Source organism: Trachypithecus francoisi, unplaced genomic scaffold (genome assembly GCF_009764315.1).
Source record: "Trachypithecus francoisi isolate TF-2019V2 unplaced genomic scaffold, Tfra_2.0 Lachesis_group13, whole genome shotgun sequence".
Taxonomy (NCBI): domain Eukaryota; kingdom Metazoa; phylum Chordata; class Mammalia; order Primates; family Cercopithecidae; genus Trachypithecus; species Trachypithecus francoisi.
The window spans coordinates 122,319,931-122,347,625 of NW_022681458.1; the positions used below are offsets into that span (position 1 = coordinate 122,319,931).

Below are 27,695 nucleotides of genomic sequence, written 5' to 3' on the forward strand. Positions count from 1 at the left end.
TATGTTTACATGTAGGTCTGTGATACCTTTTGAGTTCATTTCTGTAGGTGTGAAGCTAGTGTTTCCTATCAACATTGCTTGCAGATGTTCACATGTTGATGTTGATCTGCAATAAGATTTTACATATATATTTTTTGGAGATGGAGTCTCGTTCTGTCACCCAGGCTAGAATGCAATGGCTCGATCTCGGCTCACTGCAACTTCCACCTCACAGATTCAAGTGATTCTCCTGCCTCAGCCTCCCTAGTAGCTGGGATTACAGGCACCTGCCACCACGCCCAGCTGATTTTTGTGTTTTTAGTAGAGACTGGGTTCGCCATGTTGGCCAGGCTGGTCTCGAACTCCTGACCTCGGGTATTTGGGACCCTCAGCCTCCTGAAGTGCTGGGATTACAGGCGTGAGCCACCGCCCCTGGCCACATATGATTTCAATTGAGTATATTCCTCAATTGAAAATCATCTGTAGCATTCTATTACCTTTCTGTTGTGGTATGTGCCAGCATGTTATTACACTGCAGTTAGTCATCTTCTGTTGAAAGATAGGTGGAAGCTTTGTAGTCACTCAGTTACATACATTTTGAAACATGGAAATTTCCTTTGCACTTTTACTGAGGTCTGAAAACACTGTTAGAACCACAGTTTGAGGTTGGAAAGTGTATCTGCTGTAAATACACGTGTAGGAATGCAGATCTCACGGCTTTTAACTCTCCACAGCACAGGAAGTACATAAAGTAGCTTGATATTACTTGTGATTCAAACGTCATCCAAATGACTTTTCAGCCTTGTAAGTTTTGAATGTAAGTGGCTTTGGCTTTTAATTCTAAATTGAATTCATTGACTTAAATTCATGCAGAAACAGCAAGTTTGCAGCAAAATTTACTTTCTGCACCTGTTCAGTATTTGATGATAATAGTTGAATGTTCTCACTCAGAAATTTTAAATCTTGGCCCTGAACTCAGAAGGTCTAAGTAAATCTTTATCTCTGCTAAGCCATCAAACTGCTGTGTGGTAGGTAGGATGAGTCAGGATATTCTATTTCTGTCAAAAATCCATGGAACTGCTGATGATGATCAAGTCCATGGGAACAAATGAAGTGCACTAGTGACTACTGCTTCAATGACACGATAGGTTTATGTATTTTCTGAAAAGCATCTGCTGGTAATTCAAACAATGACTAGCCTTCAAATGCCCTATATTTTCACAAGTGGGAAATTTGTTCGACAAAGCCCTTTTCTACTACATACATATTTTTATTGCTATCAGTTGTGTCCCAACTTGGCCAATCCTGCCTCAGGTTGTAATACATTTCTCAACTTTGAAAATATTTTTGCTGCCGGGCGCGGTGGCTCAAGCCTGTAATCCCAGCACTTTGGGAGGCCGAGACGGGCGGATCACGAGGTCAGGAGATCGAGACCATCCTGGCTAACACAGTGAAACCCCGTCTCTACTAAAAAAAAAAAAATACAAAAAACTAGCTGGGCGAGGTGGCGGGCGCCTGTAGTCCCAGCTACTCTGGAGGCTGAGGCAGGAGAATGGCGTGAACCCGGGCGGCGGAGCTTGCAGTGAGCTGAGATCCGGCCACTGCACTCCAGCCCGGGCGACAGAGCAAGACTCCGTCTCAAAAAAAAAAAAAAAAAAAAAGAAAATATTTTTGCTTGCTCCACAGACTATTCAGAGGCTGACTGTTCAGTCACTTTCAGGGTGACTTCTAAGGTCCAATGTTCCAGGGTCTGAGGAGGTTCCCAGAATGTGGGACTTCCGGTGTCTAAGCCAGAAAGATTCTGGGCAAACTGAAACAAACTGATTGCCCCAACACTTTCAACTCGGCAATGACTCTTTGAATGATCAATTGAGCAGTATTCGTAACACCTGTTAGCCCCTGAGGAGCCAAGGAAAACGTTCAAAATCATTTGTCTTGTTTTTAAACTACTGATGTTGCTTCCTCAAGCAACTGTTTTCACTGAAAGGCCAACAGTTCTAAGTATATTTTGGTGGCTCATGCCTGTAATCCCAACACTTTGGGATGAGGAGGGAAGACGGCTTAAGACCAGGAGTTCGAGATCAGCCCACGTAACAAAGTGAGACGTCTCTACCAAAAATAGTTAACTGGGCATGATGGTGTGTGCCTGTGGTCCCAGCTACTTGGGAAACTGAGCAGGGAGGTTCACTTGAGCCTGGCAGGCAGAGGCTATAGCAAGTCATGATCATGCCACTGCACTCCATCCTGGGCCACAGTGAGATCCTGTCTCTAACAACAACAAGAAGTTTATTTTCTCTGGCCACATTTCTTCTGCTGTTGGAATCAAACACAATTATCTCATCATTGCTAAATGGCTTTCCTTGCTTGGCTAACAAATAAGCCACTTGGAAACTTACTTTAGTTACAGCCTCATTTTCCTGTCAAGAAATTGGGTGCTGATACTCCATTTTATTTTATTTTTATTTTTTTGAGACAGAGTTTCGCTCTTGTTGCCCAGGCTAGAGTGCAATGGCATGGTCTCAGCTCACTGCAATCTCTGCCTCCAGGTTCACGTGATTCTCCTGCCTCAGCCTCCCGAGTAGCTGGGATTACAGGCGCCCGCCACCACACCTGGATAATTTTTGTTTGTTTTCTGTTTTTTTGAGATGTAGTTTGTTTTTGTTGCCCAGGCTGCAGTGCAGCGGTGATCTCGGCTCACTGCAACCTCCATCTCTCAGGTTCAAGCAATTCTCCTGCCTCAGCCTCCTGAGTAGTAGCTGCAATTACAGGTGCTGGTAACCATGCCTGGCTAATTTTTTGTATTTTTAATAGAGATGGGGTTTCACCATGTTGGACATGCTGGTCTCGAACTCCTGACCTCAGGTGATCCACCTGCCTCAGTCTCCCAAAGTGCTGGGATTACAGGCGTGAGCCACTGTGCCTGGCCAATTTTTTCTATTTTTTTTCTTTTCTTTTTTCTCTTTTTTTTCTTTTTTCTTTTGAGACAGAGTCTCACTCTGTCGCCCAGGCTTCAGTGCAGTGGCATGATCTCAGATCGCTGCAACGTTCGCCTCCCTGGTTCAAGCAATTCTTCTGCCTCAGCCTCCTGAGTAGCTGGGACTACAGGCACACGCCACCATGCCCGGTTTTTTGTATTTTTAGTAGAGACGGGGTTTCACCGTGTTCGCCAGGATGGTCTCATCTCTTGACCTCGTGATCTGCCTGCCTCAGCCTCCCAAAGTACTGGGATTACAGGCGTGAGCCACTGTGCCCAGTCCAGTTTTTTGTATTTTTAGTAGAGATGAGGTTTCATCATGTTGGCTAGGCTGGTCTCGAACTCCTGACCTCAGGTGATATGCCTGCCTTGGCCTCCCAAAGTACTGGGATTAACAGGCATGAGCCACTGCACCGAGCCGATACTCCATTTTAAACATTTAACTCTTCTGATGCTTTCCTATGAGTTGGGACTACTCCAATGATGAAATGCACAATCTGTAGTGCATCCAGCAGCAGTGCTAAGCAGAGGACCACATATGGTCTGTTACAACTGAGTTCCCATAGCAGAAAAGTAGCCACAGACAACATACACACATAAGTGTGGCTGCATTCCAATAAGTCTTTACTTACATACACTGAAATGTGAATTCTCTATCATTTTCATGTGCTATACTTTCCCCCCAACCACTTCAAGAAATAGCCTTTGATGCATTAAAGTGAGATTTTAGAATTCATATTAGCAGTCTCATACCACAATCAGCCAGGGCTACAATTTCCAGTCACAGTGACCAGTTGTCTTGGCTTTGGGCACGCTGTATTCCAAACAATAGTAATGGAAAACCCCATTCTGAACTTGTGTCAACTTCATTCATTTGCCATTCAAAGGCCATTTCTGTGGCTTCTATTCACTCAACACTCCATCTTATGGCCAATACACAGCTTGCGAAATGTCGGGCTCCAAATTTTTTCCTGTATAGCTTTTTGTTTGATTATATATAATAGCAAAACAAACCTCATTAATTTTTAAAAATTAAGAAAAGGAAAAATGGCTGGCCTGGTGGCTCATGCTAGGAAACCCAGCACTTTAGGAGGCTGAGGCAAGAGGAACGCTTGACCCCCAGAATTCAAGAACACTGTGAGCAATACAGCGAGACCTGTTTCAACTAAAAAAACAAAAAAAGAAACTGGGAAAAACCTAATTAGTTTGATAACTGAATTAATTTTGATATACACTTTTCCACTAAAAAAAAAAAAACTTTTTTTTTTTTTACAAGAAATGTCTATAGCTGGCCAGGCGTGGTGGCTCATGCCTGTAATCCCAGCATTTTGGGAGGCCGAGGCGGGTGGATCACTTGAGGTCAGGAGTTCAAGACCAGCCTGGCCAACATGGTGAAATCCTGTCTCTGATAATACAAAAATCAGCTGGGCATGCTGGCGCATGCCTGTAATCCCAGGTCCTCGGGAGACTGAGGCAGAAGAATCATTTGAACCAGGGAGGTGGAGGTTGTAGTGAGCAGATCGTGCTACTGCAGTCTAGCCTGGGTACCACTGAGTGAGACTCCATCTCTAAACAAACAAATAAGGGGGGTGGCAGGTGGTTGTTCAGGGAGAAATACTCAGTTCATCTTGCCATGTACATGTATGTGTTTGAATGGACATGCCCCTTAAGATCAAACACAACAGACTTATGTCTTCACATGGAGAACTTTATCTGATGCTTTCCCAGGGGAAACCAGATGGATGTCCAGATCCAAAGTTCAAGAGATGGTTCAAATAGGGCATTATTGAACAAATACATACTAAATCTTCTATGCACCAGGAACAATTCTAGAGATCTAATCTGCTCTTTACATGTACTTAAAACCAACTCTATTTTGCATCAGAATACCTAGGCCAATATCATGTTAAAGACTTATAAAATTATAGATGAAAGAATGCTTAGTGGCAATGAATTAAAAAAAAATTTTTTTTGAGTGACAATTTTATTATTCAAGTTCTACGGTACATGTGCACAACGTGCAGGTTACATATGTATGCATGTGCCATGTTGCTGTGCTGCACCCATTAACTCATCATTTACATTAGGTGCATCTCCTAATGCTATCCCTCCGTGTTCCCTCCACCCCACAACAGGCCCCGGTGTGTGATGTTCCCCATCCTATGTCCATGTGTTCTCATTGTTCAATTCCCACCTATGAGTGAGAACATGTGGTGTTTGGTTTTCTGTCCTTGTGATAGTTTGCTCAGAATGATGGTTTCCAGCTTCATCCATGTCCCTACAAAGGACATGAACTCATCCTTTTTTATGGCTGCATAGTATTCTATGGTGTGTATATGCCACATTTTTTTTTTTTTTTTTTTTTTTGAGATGAAGTTTCACCCTTGTTGCCCAGGCTGGAGTGCAATGGCGGGATCTTGGCTCACCGCAACCTCTGCCTCCTGGGTTCAAGTGATTCTCCTGCCTCAGCCTCCTGAGTAGCTAGGATGACAGGCATGCACCACCACCCCGGCTAATTTTGTATTTTTAGTAGAGACAGGGTTTCTCCATGTTGGTCAGGCTGGTCTTGAACTCACGACCTCAGGTAATCCACCTGCCTCGGCCTCCCAAAGTGCTGGGATTACAGGTGTGAGCCACAGTGCCCGGCAGGTGCCACATTGTCTTAATCCAGTCTGTCATTGATGGATATTTGGGTTGGTCCCAAGTCTTTGCTATTGTGAATAGTCCCGCACTAAACATACATGTGCATGTGTCTTTATAGCAGCATGATTTATAATCCTTTGGGTACATACCCAGTAATGGGATGGCTGGGTCAAAGGGTATTTCTAGTTCTAGATCCTTGAGGAATAACCACACTGTCTTCCACAATGGTTGAACTAGTTTACAGACCCACCAACAGTGTAAAAGTGTTCCTGTTTCTCCACATCCTCTCCAGCACCTGTTTCCTGACTTTTTAATGATTGCCATTCTAACTGGTGTCTGTTTTTTGAGATGGAGTTTCACTCTTGTTGCCCAGCCTGTAGTGCAATGGCGCGATCTTGACTCACTGTAACTTCCAACTCTTGGGTTCAAGCAATTCTCCTGCCTCAGCCTCGCGAGTAGCTGGGATTACAGGCATCCGCCACCATGGCTGGCTAATTTTGTATTTTTAGAAGAGATGGGGTTTCTCCATGTTGGTGAGGCCCACCTCAGCCCCCCAAAGTGCTGGGATTACAGGTGTGAGCCACTGTGCCCAGCTTTTTTTTTTTTTTTTCCCAAGAGACAGGGTCTTGCTCTGTCACTCTGGCTGGAGTGCAATGGTGCAACCACAGGTCATTGTAGCCTCAAACTCCTGGGCTCAGTGATCCTTCCACCTCAGTCTCCTAAGTAGGTGGGACTACAGGAATGCGTTGCCATGCCCAGCTCTTTTTTTTTTTTGAGACAGAGTCTTGCTCTGTCACCAGGCTGGAGTGCAGTGACGCGATCTTGGCCCACTGCAACCTCCGCCTCCTGGGTTCAAGTGATTCTCCTGCCTCAGCCTCCCAGGTAGCTGGGACTACAGGTATGCGCCACCACGCCCACCTAATTTTTGTGTTTTTAGTAGAGACGGGGTTTCACCATGCTGGCCAGGATGCTCTTAATCTCTTGACCTTATGATCCACCTGCCTTGGCCTCCCAAAGTACTGGGATTACAGGTGTGAGTCACCATGCCCAGCCTCATTTTAAAAATTTTTTGTAGAGAGGGGCTCTCATCATGTTGCCCAGGCTGGTCTCCAACTCCTGGCCTTAAATGATCCTCCTGCCTCAGCCTCCCAAAGAGATGGGATAACAGGCATGAGCTACGACATCTGAAAGCAATGTTTTTAATGAATCTGAATTCGCTAATGAAGGGGAAAATTTACTATTTTTTTTCCCCAATGACTCCCAAGTCCTACTCGCAAACAAATAAATCGTAGAAAAAAAGTTTAATTGCTGGTTATTGTTTGAATCTTGAAATACAATTCCTCACTGATGATACTGGTATAAAATGGTGGTTATTAATCCATGCTAGCACAACCAAAACTAACATAACATTATTGGTAAACATGAGTCATTTTTGAATCGCGATTAAAATCTGAACACATAAAACAAACCTGTGCTAACACTGGAACTGCCTTCTCACTCTACATATAAACTTCCAGCTTTAACCATTTCACGTTGAAATCTAAAGCATCCCCATGAGTTAAATGTCCCTGACAAACCAGGTAGGTGGACAAACAAGATTGGTGGTCTTTAACTGCTGGTGACAGAAAACGCTGCAGTTTAGAACTTAAACCTGCAGTTAGTGGTCAACTTTCTAGCCAGGCAGAGTAAACTAAGGATAGCTATGAAACATCAGAAGAAAACTAGAGGCCAGGACGAAGAGGCCGTGTCAGCCAAGCCAGTGCAAGCTGGTGCGCACCCCTGTACTTCAGCCACGGGCAGGCAGTCCACAATTACAGACTGCTTTTCTTAAACTGGACCAAACAGGGTATTTTTCCTCTGAAAATCTTGTCAAAGGTTGCATTTCATTGCACCTAGTAAAATACAAAGTCCACTCTCATAAAAATATTATATTTTTCAGAAGAAATATAATACACTGAAAATCACTGATTGCTTTTTCTTCGTCTTTTTTTCCGTGAATGTGTAGGTGTTTGAGTCTCCTGTATTTCTTCTTTTACACAGGATATGGGCTGTTTGAAAACTATTTCATTATCTTTATCATCATCATTCAGTTCAGCCACTTCAGATTTTCTCCTCTCCAAAAATGTTGGTGTACAAACTGGTGTGGGGCCCTGGATTCAACAAGTAAAGATTATAATACAGAAATGTAGACCAACATTATCACTTAACCCAAAAATATCACCTCTCCTCTATTTTTACAAGTTGTGCACCCCATTATTTTAGGTCTGTTTCCATCTTTTGGTGATACCATTGTAAAGAATAAAGAACTCAGATGCCTATCAAACTTAGTACAGAAATTCACAATTAACAAATATAGCATGTTCCATTACAAGGTTTTTGGCAGAAAACTGCTAAATCAACAATAAAGATCTACCAAATGTCACAATATTTAATTTGAAATCTTAAAATGAGAGTAGCAGAAACTACTTTTCCTTCTTCAAATTATTTCTATAATATCTGGTACCCAGAGTATTGAAAACCATTTTACCTGGCTATCCACAGTCTTCTCAAGAGTGTCAGGAGTACCTAAAACTTTTTTCTTCATCTTACGTAAAACCTTAAAATGAATTTTAAAAGATATCAGTTTGAATACTGATCAGCTATGGTAGTCTTGAATGTTTTCCTATTTATCCTTCTCTAATATCTTACATGTAAAATGATTAAAAACATTTTACCTGGCCTTTTGTAGACGTCTGACGATTAGTTTTTGAAATACTTTCCGTTTTCTGTAAAATCTTTAATAAAGAAGTTATAAATTGACAATCTCGTATCTTTTCTTTCCCAACTTAGCATTAGATCCTCATATATATTATTAATAAATCCTCCCTAAATGACAGCGTATTTCAGTTTAAAAATCAAAACTCATAAATATAGTGAATTATCTCAAGTAAAGGGCAAAACTAGGAAAAACCCAGCAGAGGAACTGACAGAGCTGCAGAGGTTGAAGGCAAGGCCAAAACCTGGAGCTCATTGATTCACAGAATCCTGAATTCAGGAGGGTGGAAGCAAGAAGAATGGGCAAAGGCAGGCCACCCCATCTCCACTCAGTCACAAACAGGGCACAGGAAAAGCAGTGCTGGCATGCCTCTTACCAAGTTTCACTGTCTCAGTTCCCAAATGCTTCACAAGAGCACCAGGGCCTAAGGCCGTGCTGAAATGTTCTAATACTATTAAAGACATTATTTGGAATTTGGGCAAAAAGTTAACCACCGAGAATTGAGGCAAAGGAGAGTAACAGTCATCTAGTTTCTGGATAAGGTGAAAAACCTAGTAAATTGGTTGGCCCAGTGGCTCACACCCATAATCGCAGCACTTTGGGAGGCCGAGGTGGGTGGATCATGAGGTCAGGAGTTCGAGACCAGGGTGGCTAACATGGTGAAACTCCGTTGCTACTAAAGAAATACAAAAAATTAGCTGGGTGTGGTGGTGTGCACCTGTAGTCCCAGCTACTCAGGGGGCTGAGGCAGGAGAATCGCTTGAACCCGGGAGGCGGAGGTTGCAGTGAGCCAAGATAGCGCCACTGCACTCCAGCCTGGGCAACAGAGGGAGACTGTCTCAAAAAAAAAAAGAAAAGAATAAGACCCTTACCTATACTAGCCATACCATAACGAGCTTCATTCTTGATCTATAATAAAAGACACAGCTCTCCTTACTGTGACAGATGGACGAAAGGTTCAGTGTTTTGGTATTTACTTATAGCATACAGTAAACCAAAGACTTAATTCTGGCAGTGTCACCTCTGAATGACAATCTTTTTCTTTTTTTAGAGATATGGTCTTGCTCTATTGCTGAGGCTGGAGTGCAATGGTACAATTACAGCTCACTGCAAACTTTAAATCCTAGGCTCAGGAGATCCTCTTGCCTCAGCCTCCTGAGTAGCAAGGACTACAGGCACACATTACCTCAGTTAGCTAATAAATGGCAATCTAAGAGTATTATAGTTTTCAGTTAAATAGTGGCTTTACTTCAGTAACTTAAAAAACAGATTATGTAAGTTAAACAAATCAGATTATCTCCTTAAAAGAAGTTTCCTCTTCTAGCCGGACATGGTGGCTCACTCCTGTAATCCTAGTCCTTTAGGAGGCCAAGGTGGGTGGATCACCCGAGGTCGGGAGTTCGAGACCAGCCTGGCCAACATGGTGAAATCCTGTCTCTACTAAAAATGCAAAAAGTAGCTGGGTGTGGAGGTGGGCACCTGTAATTCCAGCCACTTGGGAGGCTGAGACAGGCGAATCACTTGAACCTGGGAGGAGTTTGCAGTGAGCCAAGATTGTGCCACTGCGCTCCAGCCTGGACAACAGAGACTCTGTCTCAAACAACAACAACAACAAACAACTTTCCTCTTCTGTATAATGGAAATAACAGGCCGGGCGCGGTGGCTCAAGCCTGTAATCCCAGCACTTTGGGAGGCCGAGACGGGCGGATCACGAGGTCAGGAGATCGAGACCATCCTGGCTAACATGGTGAAACCCCGTCTCTACTAAAAATACAAAAACTAGCCGGGCGAGGTGGCAGGCGCCTGTAGTCCCAGCTACTAGGGAGGCTGAGGCAGGAGAATGGCGTAAACCCAGGAGGCGGAGCTTGCAGTGAGCTGAGATCCGGCCACTGCACTCCAGTCCCGGCGACAGAGCGAGACTCCGCCTCAAAAAAAAAAAAAAAAAAAAAAAAAAAAAAAAGGAAATAACAGAATCTGGTCTCATAATGTTTTAGGAAGAACCTACAATGGAATGTTTCAAAAGTTTAGTCAGGCCAGGCATGGTGGCTCACACCTGTAATCTCAGCACTTTTGGAGGCGAGTTGGACAGATCACCTGAGGTCAAGAGTTCGAGACCTGACTGATCAACATGGTGAAATTCCATTTCTACTAAAAATACAAAAAATTAGCCAGGTGTGGTGGCACGCACCTGTAATCTCAGCTACTTGTGAGGGTGCGGCAGGAGAATCGATTGAACCTGGGAGGTGGAGGTTGCAGTGAGCTGAGATTGTGCCACCACACTCCAGCCTGGGCAATAGAGCAACACTCTGTCTAAAAAAAAAAAAAAAAAAAAAAAAAAGTTTAGTCAAAAAACTGGCTGGCCACAGTGGCTCACGCCTATAATCCCAACCCTTTGGGAGGCTGAGGTGGGTGGATCACCTGAGGTCAGGAGTTCAAGACCAGCCTGGCCAACATGGAGAAACCCTGTCTCTACTCAAAATGTAAAAATTAGCCAGGCATGGTGGTGTGCACCTGTAATCCCAGCTACTCGGGAGGCTACAGGCAGAATCGCTTGAACCCAGGATGTGGAGGTTGTAGTGAGCCAAGATTGTGATAAGCACTAGGCTAGGTCCTTTACAAGGTACAAAGTCACCCCCTCCCCTCCCCACAACAAACCACAAAAAAGATTTCATGAATATTTACCAAGGAAGGAAAATCATAATCAATTCCTTTTTTAGCTAATTTCTTCCTGAGTAATCTTTCTTTCTTTTTAAATCGCTCCTCCATCCGTAGCTTTTGTGTTAGTGTCCGATTCCGATTATACCGTTTCACTGATGGATGTGATGGCTGCTTAAATGGAATATTCCAGTCTTTAAAGAGTTCTTTATGTACTTTTTCAGGTGGCATAAAATGACCTATTTTTAAAAAGAAAAAAACATAAAAAGTTTCAACCAAATGGTAGGAAAGAGATTTTAATGTTAACTTTAGAATCTCCCCAGTGCCATTCCTCACATAACAAAATGATGTGGCTGGGTACAGTGGCTTACATCTGTAATCCCAGCTTCTCTCACAGCAACGGGAAGTGAATAGAGAGACACTACCTGGTCAGCCTCATCAGCTGTGAACTTGGGTACCTAAGACGACCACATGCTACCATGGGCACAGGGAGGCCAGAAACTTCACTTTGGCTCCCAAGGGCAGCAGGATCTGGACAGGGATGCTCTCTGTACCCTATGGACTGCAAGGTAGGGGCTGCGCTGGCTCCTTTCTGCAGGGTAGGGACTGCGCTAGCTCCTTTCTGTAGGACGAACCTGCACTGGCTGCTTCCTGCAAGATGAACTACTCATCTGGTGCTATCGCTCCTCCGCTCCCTCTGGCTTCTCTCATATGGAAGAGCTGCAGCCACTGCCATTTAGACAGATTTTGCAATGCGATTCCTGACCTTTGATGCTGTCCCCACTGCCCTCATGATACATTCTGAACTGGCTGACTTAGAAGGCCCTCAGTAACCTGACCTGAAGCCTCTTCCTGCTCCTTCATCTCTTGCTACTTTTCCTCACATTCTCTCACAGCCGAATGGTTAGGCATTCACTGTCCCTCAGCCAGGAATAGTCTGTCTTCACTCCTGTCCCCTTCACCTGGCTGGTTCCTGTTTAGTCTTCAGGTTTCAATGTCAATGCTACTTCCTCAGAGAAGCCTTTCACAGCCCATAAGGACGGGTCAGCTGCTCCTCCCGTGTGTCCCCAAGGTAACTTGTCCCGTTCCATGGAGGGTAAAAACAGCTCTCAGGCTGGGAGACTTTAAAATTCCAATTAGAATCTGCCTGTAACATACACTGAAGTCCTTGCACCATTCTGTAAGAGTCATCCCAGAGATGAAGTGGCATGTCCAGGCAGCTGGGCAAGCCGCCCTTCCCACCACAGTCACCCACCAGCAGCAGGCACCCAGGCAACCCTGCAGTAAGACAGGAGCACTTACACTCCAGGAGTCTTTCACCAAACAGGTAGTTGTTCATTGTTTCAGCAACTATCTTGGCAACATCCTCAGACTCAAACTCCACAAATGCATAGCCTTTGCTATTTCCAGTCTGCAACAGAGAATTCGCCACAAAAAGTAGAATAATCAAGTTTGAATGCATCATCAAATTCCTAAAATGCCATTATTTTAAATAATGTATATTAGCCCCTTATCAAATATTACCACACGCTTAATTCTAACTTCAATTCACATATTCTGGGGACTGTTATGGGAAAAAGAAAAGATGCAAGAATCTGGACGCACAGCTGATTTTGTGGTATTCTTGGGATTTTGGTTACATGTGATAAATACACAGTTCCTATGGCTGGAATTTATTCAGTAACAACACCCCATGGTATAAAAAAAGTCTTCAACTTAAAAGCTACATGGCTTAACAGTGGGAATCAGGAGGCTCATTTCTAGCACCAGTTGTGTCAGTAACAAGCAACTTGGACACTTCCACAACTGAGTCTCAGCTTAATTATCTTCAACAGGTGGATTCCTGGAAAAATTTAAATCCCTCAAAATCCATTTATAATCTCAACACTCAAAAGGGAGGGGAAGGCCAGGCGTAGTGACTCACGCCTGTAATTCTAGCACTTTGGGAGGCTGAGGAGGGTGGATCACCTGAGGTCAGGAGTTCAAGACCAGCCTGGTCAACATGGTGAAACCCCATCTCTACTAAAAATACAAAAAATTCACTTTGGGAGGCCGAGGCGGTCTGGGGTTCGAGATCAGCCTGGCCAACACAGTGAAACACCGTCTCTACTAAAGATACAAAAAATTAGCTGGGCATGGTGACATGCACCTGTAATCCCAGCTACTCAGGAGGCGGAGCTGGGAGAATCGCTTGAACCCGAGAGGCGGAGGCTGTAGTGAGCTGAGATCGTGCTACTGCACTCCAGCCTGGGCGACAGAGCAAGACTCCATCTCAAAAAAGAAAAACTAGGCCAAGTGAGGTGGTTCATGCCTATAATCCCAGCACTTTGGGAGGCCAAGGTGGGTGGATCACCTGAGGTCAGGAGTTTGAGACCAGCCTGGCCAAAATGGTGAAACCCTGTCTCTACTAAAAATACAAAAATTAGGCCAGGTACAGTGGCTCACAACTGTAATCCCCGCACTTTGGGAGGCTGAGGCGGGAGGATCACCTGAGGTCAGGAATTCAAAACCATCCTGACCAATATGGTGAAACCCCATCTCTACTAAATATACAAAAATTAGCCGGGGGTGGTGGCGTGCGCCTATAATCCTAGCTATTCAGGAGACTGAGGCAGGAGAATCGCTTGAACCCAAGAGGCTGAGGGCACAGTGAGCCAAGATCGTGTCACTGCACTCCAGCCTGGGCAACAGAGTGAGACTCCGTTTTGGGGAAAAAAAAAAGGCCAGCACGGTGGCTCACGCTTGTAACTCCAGCACTTTGGGAGGCCAAGGCGAGCGGATCATGAGATCAGGAAATCGAGACCATCCTGGCTCACACAGTGACACCCCCTTTCTACTAAAAAAATACAAATTAGCCGGGTGTGGTGGCGGGCGCCTGTGGTCCCAGCTACTCGGGAGGCTGAGGCAGGAGAATGGCATGAACCCGGGAGGCAGAGCTTGCAGTGAGCCAAGATCACGCCACTGCACTCCAGCCTGGGTGATGGAGCAAGACTCTGCCTCAAAAAAAAAAAAAAAAAGTTAGGCCGGGCGCGGTGGCTCAAGCCTGTAATCCCAGCACTTTGGGAGGCCGAGACGGGCGGATCACAAGGTCAGGAGATCGAGACCATCCTGGCTAACACGGTGAAACCCCGTCTCTACTAAAAGATACAAAAAACCTAGCCGGGCGAGGTGGCGGGCGCCTGTAGTCCCAGCTACTCCGGAGGCTGAGGCAGGAGAATGGCGTAAACCCGGGAGGCGGAGCTTGCAGTGAGCTGAGATCCGGCCACTGCACTCCAGTCCGGGCGACAGAGCAAGACTCCGTCTCAAAAAAAAAAAAAAAAAAAAAAGAAAAAGTTAGCCAGGCATAGTGGCGGGCACCTATAATCCCAGCTAGTCTGGAGGCTGGAGCAGGAGAATCGCTTGAACCTGGGAGGCAGAGGTCACAGTCAGCTGAGGAACTGCGCCACTGCACTCCAGCCCAGGCGACAGAGCGAGACTCCATCTCAAACAAAACAAAATAACAACCAAAAAGCCCTGAATAGAATGAAATAGAAAATCAGCAAATCACACAAAACAAGTTTAAATATTGTCTCATTTGGCTTTTATTTCAGTTATGCTTACATGCACGTGTATGTGTGCTGGTTTGTGCTATAAAACTTTTGAAAACCCTCATCTTCTCTGTGATGGTAAAAACTTACTTCTTATTGTGAGCCAGTCTGCAAAATGCTCTTCTAGAAAAATCTGCTTATACCTGCACAAAGATTGTTCCTAGCAGCTTCATGTAAAGTTAAAAATAGTAAAAATAAAAAACATAATGTTCAGGCTAGGCACAGTGGCTCACTTACACTTGTAATTTCAGCACCTTGGGAGGCCGAGGTGGGCGGATCACCTGAGGTCAGGAGTTTGAGACCAGCCTGGCCAAAACATGGTGAAACACTGTTTCTACTGAAAATATAAAAATTAGCCAGGTGCAGTGGCCAGTACCTGTAATCTCAGCCACTTAGGAGGATGAGGCAGGAGAACCACTTGAATCTGGGAGGCGGAGGTTGCAGTGAGCCGAGATTGTCCCACTGCACTACAGCTGCCTGGTGACAAGACTGAGAATGTCTCAAGAAAAAAAAAAAACTCAAAACAAAACCTAACGTTCAATAGGAGCGTGGATAAACTTTAGTTACCTAAGTAACGAGCAATGATAACAAAGGCACTAGAGTTACATGGATAAAGCTCAGATTATTGAGTAAAAAAATTCAGCTGAAGAATGATACAAATAATACAATTTTAAAATAATACTATATGTACATTTATATATGTACACATATGTATTACAGCACATATATACATAGATATAGTAAAAACTTATAAACACATATAGCAATGAAAACTGAATTTGTGGCCAGGAGTGATGGCTCATGCCTGTAATCCCAACACTTTGGGTGGCTGAGGTGGGAGGATCACAAGGTCAGGAGTTCGAGAACAGCCTGGCCAACTAATGAAATCCGTCTCTACTAAAAACACACAAAAAATGTAGCCAGGTGTGGTGGCAGGTGCCTGTAATCCCAGCTACCTGGGAGGGTGAAGCAAGGAGAATCTCTTGAACCTGGGAGGCAGAGGTTGCAGTGAGCTGAGATCGCACCACTGCACTCCAGCCCGGGTGACAGTGCAAGCCTCTGTCTCAAAAAAGAGAAAACAGAATTTGTGAATTTAATTCCCTAATTAAAGGAGAAGGTGAAGAGCACTGGGAAGGGTACAAAAGGGACCTCAATTCTACCTATAATCTGTATCTTTAGGACAACTAACAGATGATGGATGCACACCATATCCCCTAGATGCTAAATCAAATACGTGCCTATGGCTACAACCAAAGTTTATGTGCGGGGAAAGAAAATAAAGCGGGTCACTCTTCTACTGAAACCAGCTACGTACAGCTTTTTCTCATCAGAAGGCATGACACAACAGTAATTATACTTGGTGTTTATTGTGTGCCAAGGACTTTATATTCAATATTTCATTTAACCTTTGACTAAATACTCCCAGGAAGTTTTACTCATATTTAACAGATCACAACACTGAAGCATGGTAAGGTCGTATCACTCTAGTAAAGTGTACAGCCTGGCCCTAAACCTCGGCAGTCCAACTCCAGAGTCTTCATCTCTAACTATCCACTATATAAACCTTTGCTATTATAAGGATGCTTGTACCGGAGGCTAATACAAAAAGATGTATAAACCTGGGCCTCATACTGAAGTTCATTTACCAGGACTGTTATTTAATGTAAGGATTTGGAGAAATGTAAAAAACAAACTTTTACAATAATATTGATTTTGCTCCTGTGGCTGTTTCAGATTCTAAACCTCCACTCTCCTTTTTGGATTGAAATCTGATAAGCAATAACGTGTATGTGAACGTGCTCTTTAATGTCAAGAATCATACACATTTGAAAAACAAAACATCAAATCCAATTTTAAAAATCTTACCCTTTTACTTCTGGACAGTCTGAACCGTGTCACAGTGCCAAACTGGGAGAAATATGAAAAGATCTGGGTTTCGTTTAGTAGGTTAGGTAGGTGGCGCACATAGACTACTCCAGGAGTAAGCTGTTCTTGTTTTTTTCGCTGAAGACATAAAGACCAGGTAAATTAAATATTTTTTAAAATAAGAAAATCACATTGTAACAAAACTTACAAAACCCCAGCCCTAGGCCCAAGAACCTACTCTGCATTTCCACTTACCACAGTAGTAATTAAAGAAGTGGCTGTTTAGTGTCTCTCTCCCCATAAAGGCCATGGTCAAACAGTAATTAACTATCCTTCCAGCCTGGCATCCCAGCACCCAGTATAATATTAGTGCTCAATGACTATGTCAATCAACGGATAAGCAAGGACATCTTTGAACAAGCCATTTTAGACCTTCTGCCCAGAGAACTCTACATAAATATAGCCTTCAATTTTGTATGCATATTACTGTTTACTCGCACTTCATCGGAAAATTTTCGAGACGCTTGTTAACTCTCACAATACAGATTAGCCTTTCAGCGTCGCAACCATCATACTCTTACCTCTGCAACAATAACTTCTAAGTTTTCCTGTGTATTTTATGCTAAAAACCACAGAAAGTATAAGCGATGTCAGGGTCTCTAGTCAGCAAGCGGAACCTGGCAACTACTCTATTTTAATAACTCCCAGATCACAACCCGGCATACAAACCTCCCGAATGTGTTAAGTCTGGGACCCCCATTTTCGGGGGGAAACGCGGCAGCGTGACAGGTCTAACCCGGAGATAACCTGTGGTATGAGAACCTATTCCCTACAGCTGGTTCCCTCCACTGCTTCCCTCACCCCAATACTTCCCCCTTACCCTCCACATGAAGGCTCCAAGGCCTCAGCGGCCAAACCTCTCCATCATTTACCGACCAGCGTAAACCCTTTAGTCTCAGAAACCGTGGCCTGCATGCTTAAGAGGTGGGTCCCTGATTCGGTCAAATCCGCTAGGGATACTCTGGAAGTAATGAAGGCGTGCGCGAAGGCAAGGGGAGTTCGGGCGGGGAACCGCGCAACCCCAGATACCCCCTAGACCCTGTCCATCGCCCCCGCTCGCAGCCTGGACCAGGGTGCCTGCTCACCTGGGTTATGCGCTTGCGAACCTGCGCCACCTCCTTTTGAAACTGGGCATCTTCCTGCGGGTTAAGCGACAGCGTCGGCCCAGCTGGGCCAGAAAGACCCGCCATGCCAAAAGCGACCAACACTAACTCCACGCGGCGCTCCCGGAAACGACGGGCTCCCAGCTCCCCTGAGGCGGAAGTAGAGGCAGGACAGGGGCGTGGCAAAGCGCGGAGGCGAGGCGTGGCGAGGGGTGGGGAGGGCCATGAGTCGCTCGCGGGGTTGGAGCAGGAGTTGCACGGAGAAGCGGGGGTGGGGCACGGGGCGCGGGACGTGGGACTGGGCATAAATTGTGCCGCGGTGCGAGGGCGGGGCACGAGGCCTGGCGAGGGGCGGGGAGAGGCATGAGTCGCGCGGAGGCGCGGCACCAGGCGTGAGTTGCGCCGAGGCGCGGGTGGGAAACGGGGCGGGGGGTGGGGGGGAACGGGGAGGGACGGGGGTGGGGTGGGGGCGGGACGGGGGGGGGTGGACGGAGCGGTGGAGGGGGCGGCAGTGGGGTCTGCGGCTGGGGTAGCTTCCGCGCCCTCCGCTGTACAGGCGCCGATTGGCTTGGCTTGGCTTGGCTTAAGAGTGCCTGAAACAATTACCTTCACGCCTACTTTGAAAGGCGGTCTAAAATTACAAAACAGTACCTGTGCCCTTGAGATGCTGCTCACATTCCTCAATTTGCTTATTATTATTTTCGAGACAGAGTTTCGCTCTAGTTACCCCAGCTGCGGTGAAATGGCACAATCTGAGGTCACTGCAACTTCTGCCTTCAGAGTTCACGTGATTCTCCTGCCTCGGTCTCCGGAGTAGCTGGGATTACTGGCGCCCGCACCACGCCCGACTGGTTTATTTTTAGAAGAAATGGGTTTTCACCATATTGGTCAGGCTGGTCTCGAAGTACTGACCTCAGGTGATCTAGCGCCTCAACCTCCCAAAGTGCTGGGATAACAGGCGTGAGCCACCGTGCCCAGCCCTAATTTGGTTATTCTTTCACTCACTAGTGTGTGAGCCCCTCCTGTGTGGCGACCCTTAGAGAAGTTACAGCCTGGGGCAGCATGGCTGCTTTGAGAGATGGAAGAGCCTCGTGGGGGAGAGGCACACTGGGTGACGCAGTAGAGTCCCTCCCCCTTAGGAGGTGGCGTTGGCAGTGAAGCCTGAAAGCTAAGGAGCAGGGTCTGGAGAACTGAGGCCCTGCCATCTACTGGATCAGACAGGCCTACACATGTGTTCCTAGGTATAGAAAGGAGGACCCCGCAGTGGGATTGGAGCCCAACATAGGAGGGAAGAGCTGCGAGGGGGCAGGCAGGAGTCCCATGGCTCTGTGTGGTGTCAAAGTATGAAACTGGGATTTTGTTGTAAATACGAGGGGGTGGTTGGGTTTTAAGCGAGGCTGTGGCTGTTTACACCTTTTGTGTCCAGAACTGGTGGATTCTTGGTCTCCCTGACTTTAAGAATGAAGTCACAGACCCTCGTGGTGAGTGTTACAGTTCTTAAAGATGGTGTGTCCAGAGTTTGTTCCTTCTGATGTTCGGACATGTTCAGAGTTTCTTCCTTCTGGTGGGTTTGTGGTCTCGCTGGCTTCAGGAGTGAAGCTGCAGACCTTTGCGGTGTTACAGCTCTTAAAGGCAGCGCGTCTGGAGTTGTTCATGCCTCCTGGTGAGTTCCTGGTCTTGCTGGTTTCAGGAGTGAAGCTGTAAACCTTTGTGGTGAGTGTTACAGCTCATAAAGGCGATGCACACCCAAAGAGTGAGCAGCAGCAACATTTATTGCAACAGCAAAAGAACAAAACTTCCACAGCATACAAAGGAACCTAAGCAAGTTGCTGCTGCTGGCTGGGGCAGCCTTCTTTTATTCACTTATCTGACCCCACCCACATCCTGCTGATTGGTCCATTTTACAGAGAGCTAATTGGTCCGTTTTAACAGAGTGCTGATTGGTGTGTTTACAAACCTTGAGCTAGACACAGAGTGCTGATTGGTGTATTTACAATCTGTAGCTAGATTGTAAAAGTTCTCCAAGTCCCCACCAGACTCAGGAGCCCAGCTGGCTTCCCCTAGTGGATCCAGCACAGGGGGAACAGGCAGAGCTGCTCCGCAGTCCTGCGCCGTGTGCCTGCACTCCTCAGCCCTTGGGCGGTGGATGGGAAGGGGCACCACCCAGCAGGGGGCTGCACCCATTGGGGAGGCTTGGGCTGCACAGGAGCCCACAGCCGGGCATGGCGGGCTGCAGGTCTCTAGCACTGCCCTGGGGGAGGCAGCTGACGCCTGGCAAGAATTCGAGCACAGCGTGAGTGGGCTGGCACTGATGGGAAACCTGGCACACCCTCTGCAGCTGCTAGCCTGGGTGCTAAGCCCCTCACTGCCGCTCCAGTGCAGGGCTGGCCGAGCCTGCGCCCACCCAGAACTCGCGCTGGCCCGCCAGCTCTGCAGGCAGCCCTGGTTCCTGCCTTGCCTCTCCCTCCATACCTCCCCTCAAGCAGAGGGAGCCTGCTGGGACAGCACAGAGAGGGGCTCCCACAGTGCAGCCACAGGGCTGAAGGGCTCCTCCAGTGCGGCCAGAGCGGAGGCCAAGATTGAGCGAGGGCTGCTAGCACGCTGTCACCTCTCACTGTCTTGTCTTTTTTTTTGTTTTTTTTTTGAGACGGAGTCTTGTGTGGCCTAGGCTGGAGTGTAATGGCGCGATGTCGGCTCACTCACTGCAACCTCTGACTCCTGGGTTCAAGCGATTCTTCTACCTCAGCCTCCCGACTAGCTACGGCTGCAGGTGCGCACCACTACTCTTGGCTAATTTTTGTATTTTTAGTAGAAATGAGGTTTCGCCATTTTGGCCAGGCTGGTCACGAACCCCAGACCTTACGTGATCTACCCGCCTCGGTCTCCCGAAGTGCCGGGATTACAGGTGTGAGCCACCGCACCTGACCTGTTTGTACCTTTCAAATACTATTACACTAGTGAGTAACTGAGTGGAGAGGAAGGGTGGGGAGTGGATTGCCAAGGAAGCAGGGAGGTGAGGCGAGAATGACAGATCAAGCACAGCTGGTGTCAGGGGATAGCACCCCCCTCTGGAAGCCCTGAGGGCACCCCAGGGTGTGTGTGCCGGAAGAGTGGCCTGTGGGCCTGAGGTGGAGGCCCTGGGAGGGAGTGCCAAGCGAGGCCAGCCCACTTCCTCTGACAGACACTTGCCTCCCTCCCTCACAGCCTCCGCCTCCTTCACCCCGACACCCTCGGTTCAGCTCCACTGTCACCCCCAAGGGGGCATCCCTGAGGCTCTTCCAGTTAAGCGCCCTCTTCCCATTGTTTTTTTTTTGAGACGGAGTCTCGCTCTGTCCCCCAGGCTGGGGTGCCCGGGCTTACGCCATTCTCCTGCCTCAGCCTCCCAAGTAGCTGGGACTACAGGTGCCCGCCACCTCGCCCGGCTAGTTTTTTGTATTTTGTAGTAGAGACGGGGTTTCCCCGTGTTAGCCAGGATGGTCTCGATCTCCTGACCTCGTGATCCACCCGTCTTGGCCTCCCAAAGTGCTGGGATTACAGGCGTGAGCCACCGCGCCTAGCCTACCCCATTGTGTTTTCATGGCTAGGCTGGATTTTCGGGAGTGAGCGAGCAAGTGCAATTTGATTCTTTTTCAGGGGTGCCCCTTTCCATGGGCTTGTTCTTGCTCCCCCCAGGATGAAATCTTGGGGAGAGCTCCACACTTGTGATGGCTCCTCAGATATCAATTAACAGAAGCATGTTCCGCACGTTCAAAATCTAATATCAAATGTCTCCTCTCCCTGGCTCAGTGTCTCAGACAGAGAAATCCCCAAAAGGGAGCACAGTCCACATCATCTTTGTTCTTGGCTCCACCTTCTCTCTACACCCCAGTTTCTTTTTTTGGCCTTTTCTAATCCCGGAAAGGCCAAAAAAAAAGGAGAAAGCAGAAAGGGGCTCCTTGCTGACGGGTGCCACGTGGCCAGGGAGCTTCAGAGGCAGCAAATGCCAGGGTGCTGGCACCTTCTCTCCCAGCACACTTTTGAGGTGTCCCTTAGCCGGCCGCTCATGACTCTGCCTGCCTGCCAGAGCTTCTGCTTGCCGGCCAAGGTCAGCTCTGCGTCCAGAGGCTCCTCTTGGAAGGGCCTTTCCAACTGGACTTTATCATCCTGATCCTTTAAGAAGGGCCACGTCGGCTGGGCGCGGTGGCTCAAGCCTGTAATCTCAGCACTTTGGGAGGCCAAGACGGGTGGATCACGAGGTCAGGAGATCGAGACCATCCTGGCTAACACGGTGAAACCCCGTCTCTACTAAAAAATACAAAAAACGAGCTGGGCGAGGTGGCGGGCGCCTGTAGTCCCAGCTACTCGGGAGGCTGAGGCAGGAGAATGGCGTAAACCTGGGAGGCGGAGCTTGCAGTGAGCTGAGATCCGGCCACTGCACTCCCGCCTGGGGAACAGAGCGAGACTCCGTCTCAAAAAAAAAAAAAAAAAAGAAGGGCCACGTCTTTTGTCTGTCACTGCCATGGGATTGCACTCTGCGTTGCTGCCAGGCAGGCCTCCTGGCTGGCCTCATAGATGTTGGTGTATAAACCAGGTACAAGTCCCTGTATCCCCCAAATTCCAGAGGACGTAGACCAAATTCACTGGTTCCCTGAAGGTGCCATCTGTGTCCTCGTGTGTGTGTGTGTGTCTGTGTTTGTGTGAACACTGTCCTCCTTCCTGAAGGTGACATCTTGACATGTCTCATAGCTACTAAGGGGAGAGGAGGATACGGGAAGGAATGACAGCAAACAAATCTCTAGAGAAATCCTTTCTCAGGTTTTCCCAGCCAACTCCACCTCTATGAGTTCCTGGCCTTGCCTTACATCCCCCCAGGTGGGTAGTGACCCAAGGCTTCTCAAACTTGAATAAGCATGTGGATTGCCTGGGGCCCTTGGGACCAGGCAGGTGCTGATTCAGTAGGTCTGAGGTGGCCCAGGTTCTGTGTTCCTATCAAGCTTCCAGAAGAGGCCAGTACTCCATAGACCACACTTAGAAACAGGAATAGAGATTTGTGGCGTTGATTACTGAGTCAGAATTCTGGGACAGAATGTATTGTCACCCTCCAAAAGATTTGTTCAAGTCCTAATCGCTGGTACATGGGTACGTGTGAATGGACTGTACTTGGAGAGTCTTTGAGGATGGAATCACATTAAGATAAGGTCATGGCTGGGCACGGTGGCTCATGCCTGTAATCCCAGCACTTCAGGAGGCTGAGGCAGGCAGATCACTCGAGGTCAGGAGTTCGAGACCAGCCTGGCCAACATGGTGAAACCCTGTCTCTACTAAAAATACAAAAATTAGCCAAGTGTGGTGGCACGAGCCTGTAATCCCAGCTACTCGGGAGGCTGAGGTGGGAGAATCACTTGAACCCTGGAGGTGGAGGTTGCAGTGAGTCGAGATCATGTCATTGCACTCCAGCCTGGTGACAAAGCAAGACTCTGTCTCAAAACAAAATGAAACAAAGATGAGGTCCTGTTGGGTTTGGGTTAGCCGTAAACTGTGACTAGTGTCCTACGAGAAGAGAGCATTTTGGGCGTACACATATGCAGAATGCCGTGTGATGACCGAAGCAGAAATTGGACTGATGCTGCCACCAGCTAAGGCAGGCCAAGGATTCCTGGCAACTAGGAAGAGTGAGGAGGATTCGTCCCTAGAGCCTTCTGAGAAAATGGCTCTGCCAACACCTTGAATTAGGATTTCTAGTCTCCACAATTGTGAGAGAATATGTTTCTGTTGTTTTAAGCCTTTCTGTTTGTGTTAAGTTATCCTGGCAGCCACAGGGAAAAATACAGTTGCTGCACAGCCTGCGTGGTCTGAGGACAGCGCCGGTCCTGGGCCTGGCTTGGTATGTCGGATGCTTGTTGTCTGTTAGGGCAGGTCCTGGAGGAGCTCCGGGATGCTTACAGACTGATGCCAGCCCCCCCTCCTCCTTCCCTCCCTTTCTTCCTTTTGATGTTTTTTTTAAATGCTTTCTTCTGATTTTGCATGTAGATGGGGGGCTACTGACACCTTGGATGGGACAGTTCTTCACTGAGCTGGATCATCCTGTGCACACTACTTTTGTATCCTCATTCCCTACTCATTGTAACAATTAAAATGCCTCCGGGTATTTCCATACAGCCCCGAGCGGACTATTGAGTCCTCAGTGTGTGTCACCTGCTTCTCTTCCTGCAAGAATCACCCAGGCCTCCTCCACCCCCCATGCCACCCCGCCCTTATCACCTGTGGCCTGGAGCACCTATTGGGGGCCAAGCACGGAAACTGAGGAGGGCTGGTGGCAGGGCTGGGCAGGCAGCAGGGTGAGACAGGGCACATGAGTGACCAGGAGAGAGGGGGCTCTCTGGGATGGGGCTAAGCTTCCCCCAACTGCTCAGCCCTGCCTCCCTTCCCCCTCCTGTGTTACTCTCCCTCCCCACCACTCTGCCTGGTCCCTGTGCGGTTACCTGATCAGCCACTCCGATTTCCGGCCCAGCTGTCCCTTACTTGGTCACAGGATTTCTTAGTATATTAGGGTTGCTATAACAAAAATATCATAGACCAGGTGGCTTATAAACAACAGACGTTTACTTCTCACAGTTCTGGAGGCTGGAAGTCCATGATCACGGTGTTGGGAGGTTGGTGTCTGTTGAGGACCCACTTCCTGGTTTGTACAAAGTGTCTTCAGTTGTGTCCTCACATGGCCAAGAGAGAAACAAGCTCCCTGGGGTCTCTTCTTATAAGGTCCCTAATCCCATCATGGTGCTCCACCTCATGACCTCATCACCTCCCACAGGCCCATCTCTTCCCACCATCAGAATGGGGATCAGGGATTCAACATAGGAATTTTGGGGGGACACATTCAGTCCAGCAAAGGGATTCTAGGGGTGGGCCTGAAAGGGGCAGCTCTGTAGGAAGAAGTGGGGAGAAACCCTTGTCTGTGTCACCTCAACAGTGTGACCTCCATAAATGCCAGTCTGCAGAGAATTCAGGGCCATGTGATCTGAAGCGGTGAGGGAAATTTCCTTCCTCTTTTGCTGGGATTGACCATCATTTCTGCCATGCTCTGCCCTGTGCGAGGTTCCACACATGGTCTCCACAGGCCTGTTCTCCTTAGCCAAAAGACCAAGAAAGGAGCAGGTTAGCAAGACAGAAAACTGTTCATTTTTTTTTTCTTCTTTTGTCACCTCTGGCCAAACAGAAAACTTTTAGACAATAATGGCTCTACTGCAGCCAAACACACAGAAAAAACAGTGCTGCTCTCTACCTCACATATGCCATCAAAGTCCCAATGGGGTGCCTAGACTTCCACCCTCATGAGGCTTGTTGATGTACCCAAACACCCCTCCCATGATGCTGTCGGGAAAGCCAGGAGAGAAGCTGGGGCTTTCAACCTGCCAACTGGTTGGTCTCATTTATGAATCAGAAAGTGTGTCCTTAGCAGACACTGAATTTGCTAGCCCCTGGATCTTGGACTTCCCAGCCTCCAGAACTGTGACAAATAAATTTCCATTATTATAAGCCACCCAGTTTTTGGTATTCTGTTATAGCAGTCTGAGTGGACCAAGACAGATGCCAATACCAAGATGACAGAGATGTTAGAATTATCTTATAAAGATTTTAAAGCAACCATGATAAGAATTACTCCACGAGCAATTTTGAACATACTTGAGATGAATGAAAGAAATAGTAAGTCTCAACAAAGAAACAGGAAGTCTTGGCAATAAAATAGAAGCTATGAAAAATCAAATGGAAATTTTGGAATTGAAAAATGTAGTGAACAAAATAAAAACTCAGTATTTGGGCAGAATGTAGAATACAGAAGAAAGAATCAACAAACTGGAAGACAGAAAAATAAAAATTATAAATCTGAACAACAGAGAGAAAATAGGGTAAAAAACAAACGCAGCCCCAAGGACCTCTGAGATTATAACAAAAGATGTCATATGATTGTCATCAGAGTTTCTGAAGGAGAAGAGAGAGAAGGAAAGGTTGAAAACGCACGCAAAGAAAAAATGTTTAGGCTGGGCACCTTGGCTCATGCCTATAGTCCAAGCACTTTGGGAGGCCGAGGCAGGTGGATCACTTGAGCCCAGAGGTTCAAGACCAGCCTGAGCAACATGTAAAACCCCGCCGCTACAAGAAATACAAAAATTAGCCAAGCGTGGTGGTGTATACCTGAGGTCTCAGCTACTTGGGAGGCTGAGGTAGAAGGATCACTTGAGCCTGTGAGGCCGAGGTTGACGTGAGCTGTGATTGTGCCACTACATTTAGCCTGGGTGACAGAGTGAGATTCCATCCCCCGCCAAGAAAATAATAAAATAAAAAAGAAAAAATGTTCAAAGACTCCCAAAATTTAGCAAGATACATAAACCTACAGATTGAAGAAGGTGAGCAAGCAAACCCCAAAAGTTTATTCTTTGAGAATAAACTCAAAGAAGTCCATGTGAAGACACAATATAATTAAATTTCTGAAAACTAAAGAAAAAAAAATCTCAAAAGCAGCCAGAGGGAAAAAAAGACTTTACCCGTAAGGGAAAAATAACTGACAGAAGATTTCTCATTAAAAACCCTGAAGTTTAGAGAAAAGTGACACTTTTTTCAAAGGGTGAATGTGAAGAACTGTCAGCCCAGAATCCTATACACAGGGAAAATACACTTTAGCAATGAAGGAGAAATCCAGACATTCGCAGATAAAGGAAAGCTATTAGAATTTGTTGCAGTAGACCTACCCTGAAAGAATGGCAAAAAAATTCTCTAAATGGGAAAGAAAAAATAAGAGAAGGAAACCTTAGAACATCAGGAAGGAAGAAAAAACACAGTAAGCAAAAATGCAGGTAACTTCAATAGACTTTCCTTCTCTTGAGTTTTCTAAACTATGATTGTTGAAGCAAAAATTATAATATTGTCTGATGCGGTTATAACTGTATGTAGAGGAAACATTCAACTATTGTATTATTAATGGGGGAGAATAAAGGGACATAGTGAAATAAAGTTTCTAGATTTCACTTGAGCTAGTAAAATGATAATACCAGTAGACAGTGATAAATTTTATCTATTTGTGTATACACACACACACACACACACACACACACACGCAACATTTAGAGTAACCACAGAGCTATGCAAAGAGATCTTTTCAAAAACAGTGTAGACAGGCCGGGCGCGGTGGCTCAAGCCTGTAATCTCAGCACTTTGGGAGGCCGAGACGGGCGGATCACGAGGTCAGGAGATCGAGACCATCCTGGCTAACACCGTGAAACCCCGTCTCTACTAAAAAATACAAAAAACTAGCCGGGCGCGGTGACGGGCGCCTGTAGTCCCAGCAACTCGGGAGGCTGAGGCAGGAGAATGGCTTAAACCCAGGAGGTGGAGCTTGCAGTGAGCTGAGATCCGGCCACAGCACTCCAGCCTGGGCGGCAGAGCGAGACTCTGTCTCAAACAAACAAACAAACAAACAAAAAAAACAAAAACAGTGTAGACAAAGTGGAATTCTTAAAAATGTTCACAGGAAGGCAGAAAAAGAAAACAGAAATAAAAAACAGAGAACAAACAGCAAAAAACCAAAATGGCAGACTTAAGTGCTAACATATCAATAATAACATCAAATATAAATTGTTTAAATATACCAATTAAAAGACAGAGATTGGTGAGTGAATTTTATAAAAAAGACCTAACTATATCCTATCTGGAAGAAATTCACCTCAAATTAAAAGATACAGGCAATGATATAGGCAGGTTGAAATTTAAAAAATGATAAAACATACATAATGCAAATAAAAGGAAAGCAAGAGTGGCTATAAAAATATCAGATAAAATAGACTTCAGTAGAAAAAAATGATGAGTGACAGAGAGGAACATTATATAATCTTAAAAAGTCTACCCACTAAGAAGACATAGTAACCCTAAATGTGTATATAGCAAGCAACAGAGTTGCAAATTTGTGAAACAAAAACTGACAGAACTGAGAGGGGAAATAAATCAATGGCCTGGTGCTGTGGCTCAGGCCTGAATCCCAGCACTTTAGGAGGCTGAGGCGGGCGGCTGAGGCAGGCGCATCACAAGGTCAAGAAATCGAG

The 27,695-nt window shown here is 46.5% G+C and overlaps 1 protein-coding gene across 1 annotated transcript; it reads right to left on the reverse strand.

The window, feature by feature from the left end:
* Positions 1-6,809: 6,809 nt before the first annotated feature.
* NIFK (nucleolar protein interacting with the FHA domain of MKI67) lies at positions 6,810-17,885 on the reverse strand. The gene is made up of 7 exons (XM_033231813.1): positions 17,605-17,885; positions 16,460-16,597; positions 12,309-12,417; positions 11,034-11,245; positions 8,311-8,370; positions 8,124-8,192; positions 6,810-7,746 (listed from the first exon to the last, which is right to left on the reverse strand). The coding sequence occupies exons 1-7, from the start codon at positions 17,707-17,709 to the stop codon at positions 7,558-7,560; spliced, it is 882 nt and encodes a 293-aa protein (XP_033087704.1). The 5' UTR covers positions 17,710-17,885; the 3' UTR covers positions 6,810-7,557.
* Between the last annotated feature and the right edge of the window lie 9,810 nt (positions 17,886-27,695).